This window comes from Triturus cristatus, chromosome 12 (genome assembly GCF_964204655.1).
Source record: "Triturus cristatus chromosome 12, aTriCri1.1, whole genome shotgun sequence".
Taxonomy (NCBI): domain Eukaryota; kingdom Metazoa; phylum Chordata; class Amphibia; order Caudata; family Salamandridae; genus Triturus; species Triturus cristatus.
This window is the reverse complement of record NC_140595.1, coordinates 773,914,127-773,935,932: the sequence shown is the minus strand read 5'-3', so window position 1 is coordinate 773,935,932 and position 21,806 is coordinate 773,914,127. Positions and strand designations below refer to the sequence as shown.

Genomic DNA, 21,806 nt, shown 5'->3' with positions numbered 1-21,806 from the left:
AACATGGTGTGACCATTTTTCTAAATTATATTCTAATGTCAATGAGGGGTTGACCATGGGGGACTATGAGACTAATCTAACATCGGATAATTCTCCCCTGTGTTTTGGTCTAGAAGAGACTATTGAGGCGTTACAGGCCGTTAAAATGGGTAAAGCCCCCGGTCCTGACAAAATCCCTGGTGATTTACTAAAGCACGATGTGGAAGTTTGGGGGCCCTATATTAATTTCCTATGTAACTCTATAGCGGCCGGAACGCCAATTCCCGAAACCTGGAAAGGGGCTGAAATTGTAACGATTTTTAAGAAAGGCGACCGTTATGATCCGGCCAACTACCGTCCTATAAGTTTAATAGATCTTTTACAAAAGGTTTTTGCCAGACATATTTTAAATAGACTTTTAATATGGATAGAGGGGACTCAGATATTAACTAAATACCAGGCAGGGTTTAGGTTAAAAACCAGCACGGTCGATCAAGTATTCAGGTTCACATGCATCTGCTGGAAATACATAACATAACGGGGACACGCCGGGAGGCGTCACCAGGCGCTTTACAAGCTCCTTTAAACTAAACTAAACTAAACATAAGGAAGGGCAGTTTGTACGTGGCATTTATTGACTTGAGGGCCGCCTTTGACCTCGTACCACGTAAATTGTTGTGGTCTACCCTTGAGAATATGGCGGTCCCTAGTGAGTTACTTAAAGAACTCATTAGACTACACACAGGGAATTATGCTAAAGTTAGATGGGGGAAGGGAGGCGAAATTTCAAAAGCTATTCCAGTAGGACGGGGTGTACGCCAAGGCTGTGTGCTGGCGCCTACACTCTTTTCATTATACGTTAATGATATACCTACTTACCTAAGAGACTGTAAACATGACTCCCCGAAATTAGGAGATGAGGCGATCACGGCATTACTTTTAACCGATGATACAATTCTCATCTCACAGACTCCAAAGGGTCTGCAAAACCTAGTGAATTCCTTTAATAATTACTGTGTGGGGAAGGGGTTAGAAATAAATTTATCTAAAACAAAATATATGTCCATAAATCCCCAAAAGTCCTTCAGGAAGAACCTGGCCTTAAACAACCAAAAATTGGAGTATGTGGAGAGTTTTAATTATCTAGGAATCACGCTGGATAGTACGCCTTCTTGGAAGGGGCAGTTGGAAAAAAGTAAACTAATTCTAAAACAAAATTCAATGCCTATTCTAAAGGTGCACGGCAGTAGTCACTCTACAGCTATTACGCCGGCACTCAAATTATTTAAAGCGAAGGCTCAATAAGCGGCACTTTATGGCGCTGAAGTATGGGGGCATTCTTGTAAAAGCAACTTCGAGAAGGAAGAAAATTATTTTATACGTAGGTTGCTTAAAATACCAATTAGAACCCCCATAGTTCCAGTGTTTATGGATATTAACCTCAAAAGGACAGACTACCAAGCCATACTAAGGCCATTATTGTACTGGGTTAGGTTATGGACAACTCCGGAGTTGAGTGACTATAAGAGTGGACTGATAGAAATAATCCGGATTGATGGGTTTAAGAAGATGGCGTGGTTGAAGCACATTTCCCAGTGGTTTACCAGGCTAGGGTTCTCACACCTTTGGGAAGAACCTCAGAACATGACACCGCCCTTTAAAAAGCTTGTGAAGTCTACTTTCTGGACATATATCAATGGCGAACCACTTTCTAGTTCAACATTAGGCACATTGACCCAGAGATTTTTGACCATAAAGGATACTCCTGAACTGGAACAATTTATGGACGAGATAAGACCACCTCTAGCAAAAACATTATATTTGCAATTAAGATATGGGGTCTTACAGACTTCTGCAAATACTTGTAGGTGGGGGGGTAAGGAGGCTAGTGGGCTGTGTACCCTTTGTTCCCAAAAAGCAAAAGAAGATGATGCCCATTTATTGCTTTTCTGCCCAGCCTATAAAAAACCAAGGGACCGTTGGATCAAACCCTTATGCAAAAACATGGGGATTGGGTCCTATAAAGAGGCAGAACGTATACTCAAGTCAAATACCTCGCAACTAGTAGTGTTTTGTATAAGTAGGTTCCTATTTAATGTGTACCTCATAAGGAAACAGACAGGTTGCAAGTTGTAATGTACAGATGCTGGTTGCACCCTTCCCCGGCCTGGTTAGTTACTGCGAATTGTACTGATTCCTCCTTTTTAACATGTTTCTAGAAAAAGTTTTAAAACAAAATCTGGCTTTTTAAATTAAATTATAATGTATGTCCTTGTTTTTAAAGCTGTAAATAGCATAACCGAGATGTGATTAATTGTGGTTTGTCCTCCGTATGTATTATCTTGAAGATTTGGTCTGTGTATCTGTATCTGTATGTTGGAAATGTTTTATGTATTCTTGCTTTTATGGCTATATAAGTCGAAATAAAGCTTAAAGAAAGAAGGAAAGAAAGAAATTTGATCATGCCCTGAGTAAGCCCGAGACAAGGTGAAAAGTGTTGGCTGCGCTTTTTGTTTACACTAAAGGAGTATAAAAATAAAAGAATGTAAAGAACAACAAAAATTGCCTGAGCATTATTGTGCACTTAAGTGATTATCTGTTTGATTCCTTCTTCACACACTTGACTTCTGGTGCCTCTCTAATGTAAATAAATGTAAAAAAACAATCACTTGCATTTCTTAACCATATGTTAGCATGCATGGCTGAAGCAAGATATACATCTTACTACGAATGCTTTTGCTATCAAGCCTCATCACAGTCAGAAGCACTTGGAACAGTTGTTCATCCCACCACATTAAGAATCTGTGCTTTCCTTAAAACAAACATTACAGCAGAATGGAGCTTTCATTCCTTACCAAAATGCAATTCACATACAAAGATGTGCAAAGACAATTACTTTAACAGTACCCAACTTCTACTGAACTGAATGCACAGAAGATATAAGAACTAGAACATAAGAATATGAGAGAAAAGAATCTTTAATATGAGAAATTAACTTCTACATTGCTCCTGGATGAGATCCACAGAATTTGTGAAAGAGGTTAACATGTCAAATGTACCTTAGAACTAATTATCATTTCAATTTCTCTGGTTGCCCCAGTACAACACAACCCATTTTTTTTAAAATAAATGTTTTATTGAATTTTTAATTGAGATGAGTCGGTAACACTCAGTACAGATATAACTTATAATCCTTGCTTCTCCGCTTAATCAAACTGTGTGATCCTAGGTGATTATTTTATTTCACTTTCCCTCCTTTTGTCCTCATTAGGTCATAAGGACCTCGAAATACATGACTTCAGGATGTGTGCTGTACAAAGCTTTCTCCAGTGTTTGGTTTAATAAACTATATGTTGTCCATGTATAATAGAAACCCCAGCCCCAAAAGGTGCACATGACAACTGATTTGCCTCTTCATACAATATTGGCATTGTTATCAGGGTGTAGGGAAGAATGAATGTTTCTCAATTCATGTTTGAAAACTATCACTTAAAAAAATACTTCTCAATGCACTGATAATCTGATTTACTAAGGTGAAATGATTTTGCATGTTAATGAATTATTAACAGACTATCATACTTTTTCTGCAAGATGTTTTTTTTATACATGATGGTGTTCCTTATGTTAAGTGGTTTGGGAAGAAAATAAATTACTTACCTGTAACTATTGGTATCTTTCATAGATTTACATGCTTAAATCCTTCCCTGTTGTTGAAGTGGGAGTCCCACTGTATAATAAAGCAGTGTGTATCACTGTTATATGCTATAATGGCAATGGAAAAAGACAGATTAATAGCCTCTCTATGTCCTTTTTTGAAAAAAGGACCAAATCTGAAGCATAACCAATCAGGTGACAGCACCCTCATAACACTCCCAACCGAGGCTGAGGCCCTCAGATTTTTAAAAAGGAGTGTTAACCCCTTCGATGCGAGTGACGCAGCGGTTCTGTCATGCGCGTCGGTTGCGCTGTGCGCATGACGGAACCGCTCCGTCACGGCCCCGCTCGCGCACGGAACCTTCAGCACGGCGCGGTAATGCGCGCCGCGCTGAAGGGGTTAATAACTAATCCCAAGCTATAAGGGGAGCCTCTTAGGGGAGGAGGGTGGGTTCATGTGAATCTATGAAAGGTACCTTATTTTCTTATCCAGTATTGGATCCTTCATATATTCACATGCTTGAATCAGAATAGCAAGCAGTGTTGTAAGTAACATAAATCCCTTAGAGGATGGTGGGTACAAAGTAATATGCTGTTGCAGTAATTCCAATATTATTAAAGCATATATAAATACACACATACATAAATATAATATAGAATATATATTTAAACAAGCATTCATATAGAAATAGTAAGCATTCATATAAACCTTTAGCTAAAGGAACATTAGTAAAATAAGGGTTACAGATATATATATAAATATATCTATAGAAATATACAAAGCCGCCTGCGAGTTTAATAAAATAAATCAATGATTGTATAAATACTGTAACTAAGATGGAACCAGTATGTATATGACAAAATTATAGAAATGTAATATTATTACAAATAACCACATACATAAATATTCCAGAAATGGAGGCTCACCTCATAGAAACAGATAACTTAACCCATCTGTCCTACAGCTACATTACTGCAGTGTGATGATTCCAAGTTGTAGCTCTGTGCGAACGTGTGGGTGCTGTTCCACGCTGCAGTCTCGCAGATCGTTTGCAAAGGAACATCTGCAAACAAGGTGTATGCCGCCCTTGTACAATGTTATATAGCCCTCAAATTTAGATGTTTACTTGCGGTGGAGTGGCAAAAAGTAATTGTTGCAGCAAAAACATTTTGTAATGGTTGCGGCTTTCACTGAAATACCTGGTGTGGATTATCCCTACGAAAACAATATTTGATCTGTTTGCCATATTTGTTTTGTCCGATATAAACAGAATGATCTGAATGGGAATTTAGAGCAACGATGTCTAGAGCAAGGAGAATTTTAATCGGAGATGTTGGAGTTGGATAAAAGAAATTATGAAGTATGCAAGGCTAATTGAAATAAAATTGTGATGGAACTTTGGGAATCTCATTTAATATGGACATTTTGCTAGTTATTTCCACTCTTGCCTTGTATAGGCTATCCCTGAAGGCATGAGGAAGACGGAGGTAAAAATAAACTGCCAAATGCCGATGAGGCCATTGTAATCATAAAAAAGGTAGTGATGTCGACGAAGACCTGTCCATGAAACAATGGTAGACGGCAGAATTCTGTGGAGCGGACGACGCAGATGCATTGTTGATGTTGTAGTGGACTCCGTTGTACACATCATTAGCATGGTCGTCGAGACATTGAAGGCGGTAGATTTAGGCCTTGCTGTTAATGAGTATGTGGAACATTTAGAAGAGCAAACTCCATGTGAAATAGTAGGAGTTGTAAGCTCTGACAGCAAAGCTCCTAAGTAGAGGTCGTTGTGCTTCTCCTTTGCACTGTCCTTTTCTGAGTTGCATGAGTCTTTTAAGGAGCTCAGAGAGCATCTGGAGTATGTTACTTCTTTGACGACATCTTAGTTGAAAGCTTTTTCCTTTCTCAAAACTGAGGTGTGAAGCCTCGGTATGAGCTCAAAAAGGTAAGAAATCTGGAGGATCTGATAATAAAAGTATTTCCCTATTGCCATGGGAGTGGGTATGGGCTGGAATAGAACTGACGTGTATAGTTTTCCTTTATCGGAAGAGATTCTGTGATGGTTCTACTTGAAAGTTGAAATATTCTATATTTTGTGATGGATCCTATCCTAGGTTCTGGAGGCTGATCTTGGATTTGTTGAGAGCGCCTGCTTACGTTGGATGTATGTGGGGTCTGAGAGGTATTCCATGGGTTGATAGCTGGCTCCACAGCTGTGGAGCTTGTTGTGAAGGTGTACTTGAAAGAGTACCTTCTAGATTGTTAAGATAATGCATGCTGGCTAATTATCTGTTCCTACTAGTATTGAATAGTGAGCTATTCCTTTTTGTGTGTAAAGTTTACTGCATTGCACACCTTTGTATAATTTATTTATCAGGAAGAGGAGTAATGGGGAAAGGATGTGAGGTCTGTGAGAAGTGAGAGATTTGAGACCACCGCTAGTATTACACCGATGTCTACGGTGATGTTCCAGATGTCCTCAAAAGAACCTTTCTGTTTGAAAGCTTGTTCTTTTAACTCATTTATTCATGGTGTCATCCACAGTTGCGCAAAAAGTACTGGATTGGCTGTGAAGGATATGGTGCACAGCAATCAGTTGCGCAGGCATTTGTTTTGGCGACATTGATAGTAAAATGTCTTAGTATCTGCTGGTTTTGAGTGAGAGAGAGAAAGACTAAGGTTTTTATAGATCTAGGTCATGTCGTGAAACAGTTATTGACATTGAGGGAAATATCATACTGGATGAGTAATGTAAGAGCAGCTTTGATACTTCGGATGGTTCAACCTGCGTTGGAGGGTTTAGCAGCTAGTACTCCATGGTTGGGAAATAGCTAATGACCTAAAGTTGGTACTGGTGGTAGGCGTCTGAAGAGAATGTGTGACGGTGATGCAAGGCCGAATGGTAGGACTCAGAACTGGCAATAGGTTCAGTATTTTGGAAAAATCGGAAATACTTGAAATGTTTGGGACGCACAGGAATGAGGGCATACGCATCCTGTAAGTCCAGATATGTGCATAACATGAGCTGTGAGAGAGGAACCATTTGAAAGGTCTAGGATGGGTCCCCTTTTTTAGTAGTAACTGATCGCTGTATGGGAGTAGGACATTTTGTTAATTGGTGCATAGCATGATGCATGCTTCCTTGTATCATTATTCGAAAGAAGGGGGAACTTCTCCTCAGCGGACTGGTACTTCATGAAACTACAGGGTCTGGCACAGGTGTCAATTTAATACCATGTGAGAAAAGGTATCTTTCACCAATGCGGAAAGTAGTAGGAAGTGTGCGCACCCATGGGATGAGTGGGGATGAAGGTAGGTGGTACCTGACTAAGGTCAGTAATTGCGAGCTGTCGCCCGAACCCTAATTGGGGGAAAAACTTGTGTAATGTAGGCCGCCAAATGTGGTAAACGATATATTGCTGTTAGTAAGCATGGCTGATGTGCAACTGGAAGGGCAGGAACTAAAGGAATTACTGTCTTAAATGCAGAGAATTATGAAACTTGTGCCCAAGGAAAAAAAGTAACCTTTGAAGTGAAAGGTGCCAAGGGATGTAGCCATGTTTGACAGTGAGTATGGAATAGGGTTTGGGAATTTTATGTACAGAAGGATAAGTTACTTACCTGTAATCCTAGTTCTCTTCCAGGGGTATCCTCATCAAAGTCATAAGCACTGAATATTCCAGCCCATGTGCGGGGACCCCAGAAATAATAAATTATATATGAAAAACATATGTACAGCTCTATATATATATATATATATATATATATATATATATATATATATATACATACACACACACACATATATATATATTTTCTCATACCAATGCAGCTCCCATCTAGGAGGCTAAACAAAGCAATAACACACATAAAAACTGTATTTGCCAACATATAAAAACACAAGAGGGCAAGTAGCACTTGAACTCTGTTTTTTAATGAGTAAAACTCATGAATAGTAAACTGCAAATAAAGTAGACTTTGTTAGCCTCCATGCTGCATTGTAAACCAATAGCATAGAAAATGAAAGTATTTTCACACAAAAACTGGCACTGTGCCTTTAAGGCAGCCATGACCTCTAGCTTCCCATCATGCCTCAGGGGTGACAGGTAGGTCAGTTGTTCTTTGCGTAACCCTGAAGATCAGGGCACAAAGATATCCTTTAACAATGAAGAGAATCTCATTTGCCTGGGGAGGAGGGTGGGTTGCTTATGACTTTGATGAGTATACCCCTGGAAGAGAACTAGGATTACAGGTAAGTAACTTATCCTTCTCTTCCAGGGGATCCTCATCAATAGTCATAAGCACTGAATAGAATAGCAAGCCCATCTTCCATCTGCAGACAAGTGAGAGAGAATGACCCAACATACAACAACAGCCATAATCAGCTGTTGAACAGATTCCTCAAGGAGGCCTGGCCTACTTGGGTGTCTGTTCTGGTGTCTGAATCTAGACAGTAGTGCCTGGTATGGACGGACCTCTAAGTCGCCACCTTACAGATTTCAGATATGGGCACGTTGTGGAGAAAAGCCGTAGTAGCCGCTGTTCCTTTGGTAGAGTGCGCTTTGGGAGTAAACCCAAGGGGCCTCTGCGCTAATTGATAAGCTAGCTTGATACAGGAAATTTTCCATCTGGAGATGGACCGCTTTGAAGCTGCAAAACCTGTTCTGATCGACCCATAGTTAACAAATAGTTTGTCAGATTTTCTCGTGGACTTGGACCTATCCAGATTGAATTTTAAAACGCTTTTCTGGTCCAAAGAGTGCAAAGCCCTCTCAGCTGGAGTGGAGGGGTTAAGAAAAAAGGTGGGTAGAGATATAGTCGGATTCACATGAAAATCCGACACCACCTTAGGGAGGAAAGAGGGGTGCACCCTCAATATGACCCTATTCAGATGGAAGACTGTATAAGGTTCCTTAGAGCAGAGAGCCTGTATTTCGCTCACTCTGCGAGCTGCCGTGATCGCTACCAAGAAAGCCGCCTTCCAAGAAAGGTGTTGTAATGATGCTTTGTGTATGGGTTCGAAGTCGGACCCATCAATCTTGATAGCAACAGGTTTAGCTCCAAGGTTGGGGAAGGAGGCCGGACCAGAGGGTAGACCTTCTTTAAACCCTGTACAAAGTCTTTAACAACCTGTAATTGAAAAAAGGAATGTTGAGAAGATGAACGTCTATATGCAGTGATAGCTGCTAAGTGCACCTTAATGGAAGGAAACTTAAAACCTGCTTTCGCCAGATAAAGCAGGTATGGAAGGAGGACCTCTTCCTGTCCTTTGGTTGGGTTACAAATGTTCTGAACTCACCACATATAAGAACGCTTCCACTAGCATGCATACGAGTGCCTAGTGGATGGTCTTCTTGCTTCTTTCAAGATGGACATGCAGTCCTGTGGCAGTCCTAAGGGGCCATACTGGAGGACCTCAGGAGCCATGCTGCCAAGTTCAGTGAGGGAAGGTTGGGGTGATGAATCATCCCGTTCATCTTGAACAGCAGGTCCGGTCTGCACGGCAGCTTCCTGTGAGGGCATTCTGGTAAGTGCAGAAGGTCCGGGTACCACCACTGTCTCGGCCAGTCCGGGGCAATCAGTATCATCCTTGTGCATGAATGAGACAGCTTGGTCACCACCTTCGGGATGAGAGGAAGGGGTGGAAAGGCGTACACAAATGCCCCAGACCAGTCTATCAAAAGGGCATTCCCTCTCGATCCTGGTCGGTAAAATCTTGAGGCGAAGTCTCGGCATTTCATATTTTCATCTTCTGTGAAGAGGTCGATGGTGGGACGGCCCCACGACTGGAAAATGTCTTCGACGACCTCGTCGTTGAGAACCCAGTCTTCTCTGTCCTCGAAATGACGACTGAAAGTGTCCGCTCTCGTGTTCCATTCTCCCAGCAGGTGGACTGCTGTGACTGACAGATTCTGCGCCAGGAGCCAATGCCAGAGGTTTTGAGCTTCCAGTGCGTGAGCGAGTTCCCCCCTGTTTGTTCAGGTAGTACATGGTGTTGGTATTGTCTGTTAAGATCGAACTTGCCTGAATCGAGGGGAGGAAAGCCTTGAGGGCTAGGTGGACTGCCCTCAGCTCCAGCATGTTGATGTGGTAGGATCGCTCTTTAGGTGACCATAAACCTTGAGTCTGGAGAGGCCCCATGTGGGCTCCCCAACCCTGCAGTGAAGCGTCCGTGATCACCGTTTGAGCAGGCGGAGTTTGATGAAAAGGAGTTACGACTTGCATATTCTCCTTTTCCATCCACCAAGGGATGGAAGCTCTTGCTGCGTTTGAAAGACTTATTTTTTCGTCCCAGCAAGCGGTCTGTTGGTCCTACTTGTCCTCCAGATCCTGCTGAAGAGGACGAATTCGTAGTCTGGCGTTGGGAAGGCCTTAAGTGGAAAAGTCGGTTGACGCTGCGACTTTGACCGCCTGCTTAGAGACTTACCTTTAGATGTCAATGGAGAGTGAAACCCACAGGAACTGCTTCTGCATCGGTCCCACAACGGGTCCTTTGAGCACGAAGGGGACCGAGGTCGATGGGACGTCTTGGAAGACTGAGACAACGGTGCTGCTAGAAGCTTCATCCGATGCACCTTCAGCGCCTTTGGTCGAAGCTGTTGACATGAGTCGCACTCCTCTGAGTCATGGTGCTTCCCTTGGCACCACATACAAATAGAGTGAAGGTCCATGGCAGACATTTGTCATCCTCAGGATCCGCAATGATTAAACCCCGAGGACATTCGTTAAAGGCACACTGTTCTGCTCAGTTAAATCATCGAGGTAGGTCAAAAACTGCCAGAGGAACGGCTGATCGGATTAGCGTTGTAAGCATGGAAAAGAAGTCAAGTCAAGAGCACTTGTATCGCACACATATCACTCACAAGAGTCTCATGGCACTTGCAGACGTCTCTGATAAAAAGGACTAGATCTAATTTCCAAAAAGCCAGGTCTTCAGCTTTTTGCGAAAGCAGCTGTGTTCAGAAGTACTGCGCAGGTGAGGAGGCAATTTATTCCAGGATGTCGGTTCTAAAAAAGAGAACGATCGACCCCCTTGCCTGACCATTCGAATTCTGAGGGGGGTCAATAGCGCTTTATTACTGGAACGAAGCAATCTAGGCGGCTGATACCAGCGTATTTTTTGCAGCTAGTATTTAGGGCCGGTTCCATATATATGCTTATGAGTTAAGCATAGGATTTTAAAAAGAGTTCGCTTTTTCACTGGAAGCCAGTGGAGCGTGTTAAGACATGCAGCCGAGGGAGATCTTTGTGGACGGTCAAGAACCAGTCTGGCAGCGGTGTTCTGCAAAACCGGAAGCCTATTTAAAAGGTCTTCGTTTATTGACAACGGTAGGGCGTTGCCATAATCCATTCTGTTAATAATAAGTCCTTGTATTAGGGGTTTCCGTGCCTCTATAGGAAGCCATTTAAAAACCTTCCGCAGGCTGCGCATTATGCCAAAACATGTACCAACGACATGATTAACGTGGCCCTTCATGGACAAACAATCGTCCATGTAAAAACAGAGATTATGGACCACGCTCCTTGGGCCTAGCCTAAGCGGCCACCAGTCGTGCGTCCAGTAATCTGTGGCCTTGCCAAAGAGCATGATCTCTGATTTGCCCCCATTAAGCTGGAGATGGTTCAACCTCATCCATTCGTCAACATGGGTCAGGCAATTTTTAAAACGCTGTTTGGTGTCACTGTGGTCTGGGCCTAAGGTGACCAGAATCTGTGTGTCATCTGCATACGATATGACATCAAAACCATATGATCTGATCACCTCAGCCAATGGAGTCATGTACAGATTGAAAAGTGTGGGTCTCAAGATAGAGCCCTGTGGAACACCCACCTTGACCGGTCTCTCACATGACATGGTATTTCCCATCTGAACCGTTGTTATACGTTCAGATAGGTAACTACTAAACCATTTAAGGGCATTCCCTCTGACACCAACCTCCCAAAGCCGTTGTTCAAGAATCTTATGGGAGATGGTGTCAAAGGCTGCTGACAGATCAAGCAGAACGAGGATAACTGATTGGTGTTTATCTAAGGCCAATCTAATATTATCAGTAACCTCGACCAGTGCTGTCTCCGTACTATGTGCTGTTCTGAAACCGGACTGAGAAGAGTCTAATAGTCCATAGCTTTCAAGATGGTTTACAAGCTGTTGGTTTACATGAGACTTCAACATTTTCCCAAAATAGGGGAGTAAGAAAATGGGCCGGTAGTTTAAAAGCAGTTTTGGATCGGCCGTCGGTTTCTTCAAATTGGTCTTATTCTGGCTGCTTTCCAAATAGTAGGAAAATCAGCTTCCAAAAGAGACTTATTAAATAGATCGGTCAGTCTATCCAAGACTGTGGGGGCAATGATAGAGAAAAATTTAGAAGGGATAGGATCTGCGGGAGAGCCCGACTTTATCTTCTGCATGACCAAAGTGACAGACTTGCGGTCACATTTGATGAACTCATTCAGGATACCAGGAGGTTCAAATAGAGAACAGGACCGTTCTTCTGGATGGATACAGTTATGTGAGGATATAAAAGATCGATGGATATTTATAATTTTTTCCTCAAAATATTTAGATAGGGAGTCAGTCCAATTCTGGGAAACCGGTACTGTGGGCTGATTAATAGGGGTAGTGAATTCTTTTAAAATATGGTAGAGTTCCCTTGAGGAATTTTCTGCCTTATTTATCCGGTCAATCAGGAAGGACTTTTTTGCCAGTTTTATTTCATTCATATAGCCATGATGTCGCTTCTTATAACTTTCGCGGTCGACTGGGCTTTTACTTTTTTGCCATATTCTTTCAGCAGTTCTACATAAACTCTTAGTAGTTTTTAATTGATCGGTAAACCAGGGAGCAGTTCTAGTCTTAAGCTTAACCCTACTCAGAGGGGCGATTTTATCTAATACATCCAGAATAGTTTTGTTAAGTTGTAATGCCACATGATTTACGCTTGCTTCAGGATCTATCGGGTCCAAGTAGAAGTGGTTTAAAAAAAGGAGTTACTTTGCACCATGGCCTGCGCAATACGAATTCGCTATCCAAAATAGTTTTAACTGACCTAGTAGGAATAGCGAATTTCAGTAAATAATGGTCAGTCCATAATAACGGCGCGGGGGACTCCACAGTCACTTCAGACGCATTTGTAAAGAGAAGATCCAGCGTGTGGCCTGCGCAATGTGTGGGGCCTACAACCAGCTGGACAAGACCAAGAGTACTCATATTAGAGATTTATTTATCGGTGTCAGAATTAGATAATATTTCAGCATGATGATTAAAATCTCCTGTCAGGAGAAAGTTGTCAGAGGCTAAAACATGAGGCGCAATAATTTCTAATAGCGGATCTGAAAAGTCTCCTTTTATACCTGGAGGTCGATAGATTAATGCCCCTCTCCAGGTGCCATTGGAAAGGCCAGTGATCTTAAAAATACATATTTCTTTATGACTGTGCATTAGACTTTCCATAACAGTGATGGTTAGGCCATGTTTATAGGCAATTAATAGGTCACCCCCTCTGGTCTCCCTACTGTCTATTCGAATAATTTTATATTGTGAGGGGAAAAGCAATATGTACATCCGGAGAGGCATGCTCCTGTAGCCAAGTCTCAGTAACGAAACATATATCAGGATCCATTTGTTCTAAGAGGCTCCATATCTCTATAGGATGTTTAGAGATGGAGCGTGCGTTAAAATAAATTGTACTGAGTGGCCTAAGGGGTGCACTAAGCAAATTTGGACCCAAGGAGACAGTAGGGTCTTTTAAACCAGTAGGATAGGAAGAGCGCCTGATTTTCGGAACCCCAGATAGCTCAGTTTCCCATATGCCAGTAAATTCTATCAGCGAAGAGTTTAGGTCTTTTATTTCTTTACTGGTATATTGGATGAGTCCCATGTCTCCTCGATGAAGGGGTCAACCTACATATACAGGTACAATATGAGAACACTCCTGAACCTGGCAAGGACAGACGGAAGACGATGCAGGGGTCCTGGTGACTGGTGCGATCAGGGGCGGACGGGCGCAGACGGGCTTGCCTTTGGCACGCCTTCGGCCATGCTGAAAAGAAGAAACTGACGTCAGTGTTTCTGAGAAGGGCTTATATGGATTCTGTTGATGTCACATCCGGAGGACAATGTAGCTACAGTTGCTTGGCGCCCTCTACCGACACACAGAGGTACTGCTGCACAAAACATTTCCGGATCCAGTTTGGCGGCTAAGGAGAATCCTAATATAAGGAATCTGTGGCTAGATGTCTCTAAAATCAACTATGCCTTGACAGCACTTCAAGGCCTAAATTCAGAGCAAAACATGTGTCTGCTGTCCTAATATCTACAATTATCTCTCTGTTACTACAAAATAAAGAAGTGTGGACTGATTTAATGAGTATTTGAATAAATATTACAACTGCACAAGGATAGCCTTTACAGGATTCCTTTTTCTATACATCACACTTTTGGGACGGAGGGTTCATCCCAGGACAATCCTTAGAGACATGGGAATCCCAATTCTGAATTCAATGGTTGTGCAATTCTCCTTTTGTCAACTTGACACTACTGATCATTTTGTTAGTTTTAGAATGGTCTATGAAGAAGCCGTACATTCTCATCCAGTAAGTGATAGCCAAGAGACAGTCACTCATAGTTATCTCTTTAGAGTTGTGCACTGGATCAACCAGAAACTGAGTGTCATCTTCCCACATCTGGCAATGGTGCTCTCTTTCAAACATCAGGTGGACCAGGTGTAACATACGTAGCTTGAATAGAAGAAAGGTTTAATTTTGATAGTGTAAAATAGACTGATCCCTAGAGTAACTGTGTCCACTGACACGCAAGTAACCATACTTGCTCCCAAGAATACTATTTGCTTTGCAGGCTCTGGCCTTGCCATGGTGTACGGTGTGAACTGTATTGCTTTCTGTGCCTGACTGTACAATTATACTTTTATCAGCCTATCATCTAGATACGGGTAGACTATGTAAATACTCCAACAGTCTACAACTGGTGCCATACATTTTGTGAACACTCATGCGGCCAATCTGAGGCCAAATGGATAATGATGTTTGCCTACTTGGAATCTTAGAAAATGGTGATAAGCACAAGGCATGGGTTTGCTGAAATAGGAATCCTCTAAATGTATTGAGGTATGCTAGTCATGTCTTTGAATGAAAGAAAGTTTTTTATGAAGGTTTAGGAGTCTGAAACTCTGTTTTCTCTATATTTTCAAATATTTGTTTATCCTGAGGCCACGAGTACCCAATCCAAGTTTTCATTAAGGAGCAATGACAGAGAGTGATGACAGAAGGGCATGTGCATAGTACTTCCTAAATCTGAGATGTACAAGAAAACAATAATGAGTGCTAAGCAATGTCCTCTCTAGCAGGACATGGCTAACACTGTTCCACATTTAGAAACGTTTCAAAGCAGTACTTTGCTTGTGTGGGATCCTCCTACAAGGATCTGAACAAGGTCATATATTGTTCTGTATTGTAATTGCACTTGTACTAACTTCGCCTGACAAGGCGTTGAAGTGCTTTATGACAGGAGCACGTTAATCTGTAACCTAAACTTAGTGGTTAACCAGGTGGTTATTAAATATTACTGTAAATTTGTAGGTTATTGGGTTAGTCTTGTGCTTGAAGGAAACTGTTTGGAGCATTTCATCCAGTTGTGGGGGGGTTGAGTTAATAGGAATTAGATACTAGTACCTTAATACAGAACGAGTACCTTAATACAGAACATAGTCTCGCATGCTGTAGTGTATGGCTGAAGGACTGACACGATGCAGCAAAAAAAAATTAATGTCAACAAAGGCCAAGGCCATTGCAGGTCTACAAGGAAGGCATATGAGCTCTCAGTGAAATGTCTGTTTGTTTTGTATACATTTAAGAAAAGGAAGAGTTTTATTTGTGAGTTATTCCCAAGCAGTGGGCGCAAAAGCTTAATTCCTTTCTCATTCTTATGTATGAGATAGATTGAGCTGTCCTCTAAATCTACGAAAGTTGAGAAGCCTTTGTAAATTTTCCTTCCGAAGGACTGTGAAGTTAGGCCATAGGATATCCCTTTAAGCAGGTAAAACATCAGCCCTAATTTCTCTGTAAAGTTAGTGTCTAGGTTATCCCCCAGAGCACATCAAAGGTCAGGCCTTGAAAATTAAAGTAAGATATTTAGAAACACACAGAAATACAAAGAAAAGTTGAAAGAAGAAATCAGAATTGTGGTATTCTTTAAGTTATTAAGTTTGTGCTATTTGTTTCAGTATTTCAAATGTGGAATAGAGCACAAGATAAAAAGGACAGAGTAAGATGGTGAGGCATAGGATCACAGAAAAAATGGAAAGAGGATCCTGGGCGACGCAGTGAGGTGATTAGGTGCAAAGTAAAAAGGAGATGGACTAAATTGTGCTCAGTAATTATGTACAGAAAAAAAACAAAAAACAAATGCACTTAAGCTGGGGATCAGTCTGATGGTCTGAAGAGGTGCAAAGAATGAAAGGTCGGGGAATTATCAAAGTGGGACAGTGAAAAGATGGAGAGACAGAACAAAGGGTTTCCAGCTTTTTAAAAGTACACATTGTTAAAGATGACTGTGTCATATCATATTCCTTAAGAAGAAACTGGCAATACAACAGGATTCACTAGAATGTTTTTCCAGAATAAAAAATGGTCAAGTGTGAAATCTTCAGAAACTTATAGACCTGTCCTTGGGTTCTCTTGCAGATATTGATAAGCTTGCTTCAGCTTTATCTCAGTAGGATGACAAGACACTCATTAGGAGACCACAATGACCAGCTGCATTAATCTTTCTAATTTATTTATTATACAACATAAAGTCACCGCCGTAATTTAAAAAAGGAAAAGGAAGCAGTACAGATCCGCCAATTGATTTAAATGCATGAGAGATTTTCTTTTGGTATATTTGAGGCAAACCAGAATATGTGTGAGCTGAGAAGGACCACGTGACGTTGGTGTGCTTGTGGGTTGTAACACTTGTTTGCTTATGTGCAGAGGATGGCATAATTCATCACAGATTCCTACTTACCTCTCGCATCGCCAGGTGGTGGAAAATATCTAGCAGCTCCACCCCATGCTCCACATATCTCACTGTTGAAAAAGCTGTGGTGATGAGATTCTGCATCATCACTTCCAAGTCCTTAATGCCAGCACGGAACCTAGGGCATTAACACAAACACATACGTCGGTAACAGTCCCAACACAGATTGGATTCTACAGGTTCGCTGTACAGGAGACATTTCACAGCAAGGCTTCGGACGGCACTTTAGGCAAATTATACGCTGTTCAGCAGGAGAAAGGGGTCGCTTCCTGCAATATTGTGAATGTGATAAGGCATGGCTGCCTTTTGAGAATACTCTGGTCAAAACGTTCAAAGATCGTGCTTGTGTAATGCACGGACAGAAACATGGAGGAAACTTCAAACCCACAAGAAGGTCCATTTATTTCAATCTTCACTCACTGCTGGGATCTTTGTGTAACCTGAAGGAAACATGTTCAAAGTACCTTCTGGTCATTATAGTCCTTCCTCCACTTAGGCTTAAAGTATTGAGTAAAATTATGTTGTGTACTTTTAGCCATTTACTTACAAGGCAAGGTATGGCAAACTTTTTTTTAGCTGTAGTTCAATTTTCATTCATGAGTATATGAAAAAAATCCTACAAAAATGTAATATCTTCCTAGAGCATGTTTCTTGAAGATGAAAATTGCTTTGCAATGTACTCTTCATGCCTTTCTAAATGATTTTTTTAAACAAAATTAGAACTAAAGAAAAGTATTTGAAACTGCCTTTACATAGCTGCTTGAACCAAGTTGTGCCTTAACAACGTGGTCCTAAATACCAATTCATCTTTACAACGCATTCCTTTACCACACAAGTCTTGCAACGACTTGCCTTCAAGAAAAGCGCCGTTGGACTGATGTTGGACTTTAAGTCCAACACATTTCCTACTGTTGCACAGACTGGAGTTGGAATAGTAAATTATACTATTCCAAAGCCCAGAGCTTTCCCTAAGGCAAGTTGTTTTAACGACTTGTATGGTAAAGGAATGCATTGTAAAGATGCATTTGTGGTTCGGACCGCATTGTTAAGGCAGGCATGGTAAATGCCTGCATGGTTCTGACATACAACCAAGAAAGAACGCTACAAATCATTGAGACTAATTTAGTCTTTTAACTCTCACTTTAAAAATTTTTTAAAAACATTTAGGAATACAGCCTTACACTTAATATGGTGGATAACACCAAGCTACCCAAACCGTATAACATTCCTCAGGGACAGTCAGTCCTCAATGTTGGCAGTTAACTTTCTCAGGATCCGTCACATGACTTTATTAAGTAGAGGAGGTTTGTTCATGTATTTAATGAGATAAACACAATGGAAAAGTAGGCTCTATAATGAGATCTTTGGTAATAGTCATGAGCACTAGAATAGTACAGCAAACTAAATCTCCTATTAAAGGGTGGTGGGGATGCCAGTAAGCAGTACAAGGAAGAAAAGGATGAACCCGTGAAGATAAGAGATCGTGAATAAGCTCAACACTTTTTCAGGTTAGTCATGAGCACTAGAACAGTACAGCAAACTAAGGGCCTCATTTATAACCTGGAAGATGGCCTGTTGCCCCACCAAGGTGAAGAAGTAAATAGGAACTTCCCGCCATTTATAAATGACCACCAAACATGGAGGTTTCTGTCAATGCATTATGGTATTTGGTGCACAGCTACATCATTTTTATTTTCAAAAAGAAAATCCTGAAGTGTGATTTTCTTTTTGAAAATCAAAAAGAAAATGCTCCCCTGCCATGGGAGTCATAGCCCTTGGTGAGGGAAGACTTTAGAGGTTTTCACTGCCCATTACCACCAGGGTTTTCCTGGTGGTGACGGGCAGTGAAAACTGACCTCATATTCTGCCATCTAAATCACATGGGCAGAATTTGAGGTCTGCTTTCCACAGCTGTTTATCCGCAGGGCAGTAGGAGAGATTAAATCACTGCAGAGACATAAACGTCTCTGCTGTGATTAAACCTCCTGTCCACTCGCATCTAAACCAAAAAGAACAGATGAGGGACGGAATGCTGAACAATGCAAACATTTACCCCAGTTACAAACCTGGGTTTAATCCATTGTTTTCTGCTCACCACGCCACCCCAGTTTGGACCCAGCCATATGCAAATCAGTCTCGACCCTGCTCCTCATTTTTCCTTTTGCCGCTCTAAGTGGGAAGGATTTGCCACGACGTGGGTCCCATTCTCACTGTGCTATTGGATTCAAGGTAGCCTGGCTGATGAGTTGATACCCCGAAACTGGTCCCAGGATGCTTGTTTACGGTCCAGGGAGGACCTGGCTTGGCAGTTCGGGCTGGACTGCTCCCAAGAGGTCAGTGTCAAGACTGATTTGCCTATGGCTGGGTCCAAACCGGGATGGTTTAGTGACCAAAAGAACAATGGATTTAACCCAGAGATCTTGTCTGGGGGTGAATGTTAGATTAATTCAGCATTCCGTCCATCATTTGTTGCTGCAGCACTTTTCGCCCTAAGTGGGATGGTTATGCCCAGATGTCGGTCCTATGCTTGTTGCGCCACTAGGTTCAAGCTAACCTGGCTGATGAAGGATGTTACCCCGAAACCGGTCCCAGGATCTTGTTACTGGTCTAGGGAGGACGAGGCTTGGCAGTTTGAGATGGACTGTTCCCATGAGGATCAAGGTCAAGACTGATTTGCATATGGCTGGGTCCAAACTGGGGTGGTGTAGTGAGCAAAAGAACGATGGATTTAACCCAGATCTTTCGACTGGGGTGAATGTTTGATTCATTCAGCATTCCGTTCATCACTTGTTGCTGACGCACTCTTCGCCCTAAGTGGGATGAGTATGCTTAGACGTGGGTCCCATGCTCGCTGTGCCATTGGGTTCAAGGTAGCCTGGCTGAGGAGGGGTGTTAGTCCGAAACAGGTCCCGGGATCTTGTTTCCAGTCTAGGGAGGACCCGGCTGAGAAGTTCGGGCTGGACTGTTCCCATGAGGAGCAGGGTCAAGAATGATTTGCATATGGCTGGGTCCAAACTGAGGTGGTGTAGTGAGCAAAAGAATGACGGATTCAACCCAGATCTTTTGACGGGGGGTGAAAGTTTGATTCATTCAGCATTCCATCCATCATTCGTTCTTTTTGCTTTCACATCTAAATCAGGACTGTGAGAAATGGAATTGTTGGTTGGCTGGGCTGGGAACCCTGGAGAAGCAGCAACCACAATCCTGGTCATGGTTGGGCACAAGTCAAACCTAAATTAACTGGTGCTCAACCCTCTGGTAGCTTTGCACAGAGCAGTCAGACTTAACTTAGAGGCAATGTGTAAAGTATTTGTGCAAAACTTCCAACCGTAATAAAGTGACAACACCACACAAAAGGATCCCACACCAAGTTAGATAAATAGAACTGATTTTAATAAATAAAAGAAGACCAAAACGAGAACAATCCTATCAGTAGAACTGGAGATATTCAGTTTCAAAAACATCGCCAAACAGCACCAAGTGCCAAATGTGGATATATGGTTGTGGCTGCGGGGGACAAATTCACAAATTCAGTCTGACTGCGGTGGAGAGAAGGCCAGCTACATGAACACAGTTAGGCCTGCTGAACAAAGTATCTTAAATCCTGGTTTGCGAAGTGATGCAAGGATCTGCATCAAAGATAAGTCATGCAGCTGAAGCAATGCATTGGTTCCGGAATATGGCGATACTGAGATGTAAGGGGATTCGATGTGGTCAAGAATCCTGTCGGACGTGCGATGTGAAGTCCGGCATTGAGGATGTGCCACGCAGTAAGGTGATACGTCAGTTCCAAAGAGCTGCGAGGCTGTGATGTGAAGACCGGCATCAAGGCTACTGTCGACAAGGGATGCGAGGGCCTGCGCCGAGATTGCATCATGCAGTCAGGGCAATGAGACGATTCTGTAGAGCTGCAATGTGATGCAGGTCTTACCGACGAGTTCAATCCATGCAGCAGCAGCAATGCATCAGTCCTGCTTGGGCTTGCACTGCACAGCAGAGAAGATGCGTTGGTTCCATCGAACCCACAGAGCCTGGTAGCGCCTAAAGCCCAATTCTGAGGGTTCAGGATTGGTGTGGCACCCCTTGTCAGAGTAGACTCGCAGATGCCACAGTCCAGCTACAGATGAAAGGTTGTTGGAAGCCATGCTATGTCCATGAAGCTTCAGATCAGAAGGCCAGCCAATTAGCCCTGGGAGCTACTCTAGGTTCTGGGTTCAAGAGATGCAGGTCCAGCCCTTCTCATCTAGGCAGGAGGGCATCTGGTCAACACAGCAGGGCAGCAGTCCAGCAGTGTGGCAGTCCTTTTAGCAACACAGAAGTCCTTCTTCCTGGCAGAGTATCCACAGGTCCAGAAGTGTACTGAAGTGGGGGGTGTGTGAGGTCTAGTATTTATACACAGATGTGCCTTTTAAGTGTGGAGAAGCTTCTAGAGCAATGCTGATGAAGTGTACAAGTGCCCTGCATTCCTGATCGTAGCTCCAGACTAACTACAAGGGGTATGCAGCCCTTTGTGTGGAGGCTGGACAAAGCCTATTCAAGTGTAAGTGGGGTGGGGTCCAGCTCCTCCCTCCCATTCTGCCAGTGATGGCCCATCCATCCACATCTAAGCTCCTCATTGTGTGTGGCTGTCCAGAAGAAATACACAAAGCCCAACTGTCAACTACACCCATTTATGTGAACCAGAGACAGACTGCAGGCTACGAATGGCTAAGGCAAGAATATGCCAACTTTCTAAAAGTACCATTTTCAGAATAACAATATGAAATCTGACTTAACCATGAGTTGGGATTTTACATTATGACTCCAGAGACACCAAACACAAAGGGGTTACCTGTTACCATTTGGAAATTAAACTTATAACATGTAAAGAGGTAATTTCAAAGTTTCCCAGGGGAGAGGTAGGCCTTGCAATAGTGAAAAATGAATTTAAAAGTTATTCACTATCAGGACATGAAAAAGGTATAGTTTCTTACCTGTAACTCCAGTTCTCTCAATGGGGTATTTCTATGATAGTCATAAGCGTTGAATAGTGCAGCCCATCTGCGGGAACCCCGGAGCACTTTATCCAATGTAATTTCTTAAGTGCTGAAGTTCACCTTTCTTTAGAAAGTCATAATGCAGCCTAAGGGCATGGCT

The 21,806-nt window shown here is 42.4% G+C and overlaps 1 protein-coding gene across 1 annotated transcript in view; it reads right to left on the bottom strand.

Moving 5' to 3' along the window:
• The window catches only part of DNAH2 (dynein axonemal heavy chain 2), a 2,945,517-nt gene that overhangs the window by 2,577,029 nt on the left and 346,682 nt on the right, over nucleotides 1-21,806 (bottom strand). Inside the window, exon 12 of the mRNA XM_085638712.1 lies at nucleotides 16,659-16,788. Coding sequence (XP_085494838.1) covers nucleotides 16,659-16,788 — 130 coding nt within the window. The remainder of the gene's footprint in view (nucleotides 1-16,658; nucleotides 16,789-21,806) is intronic.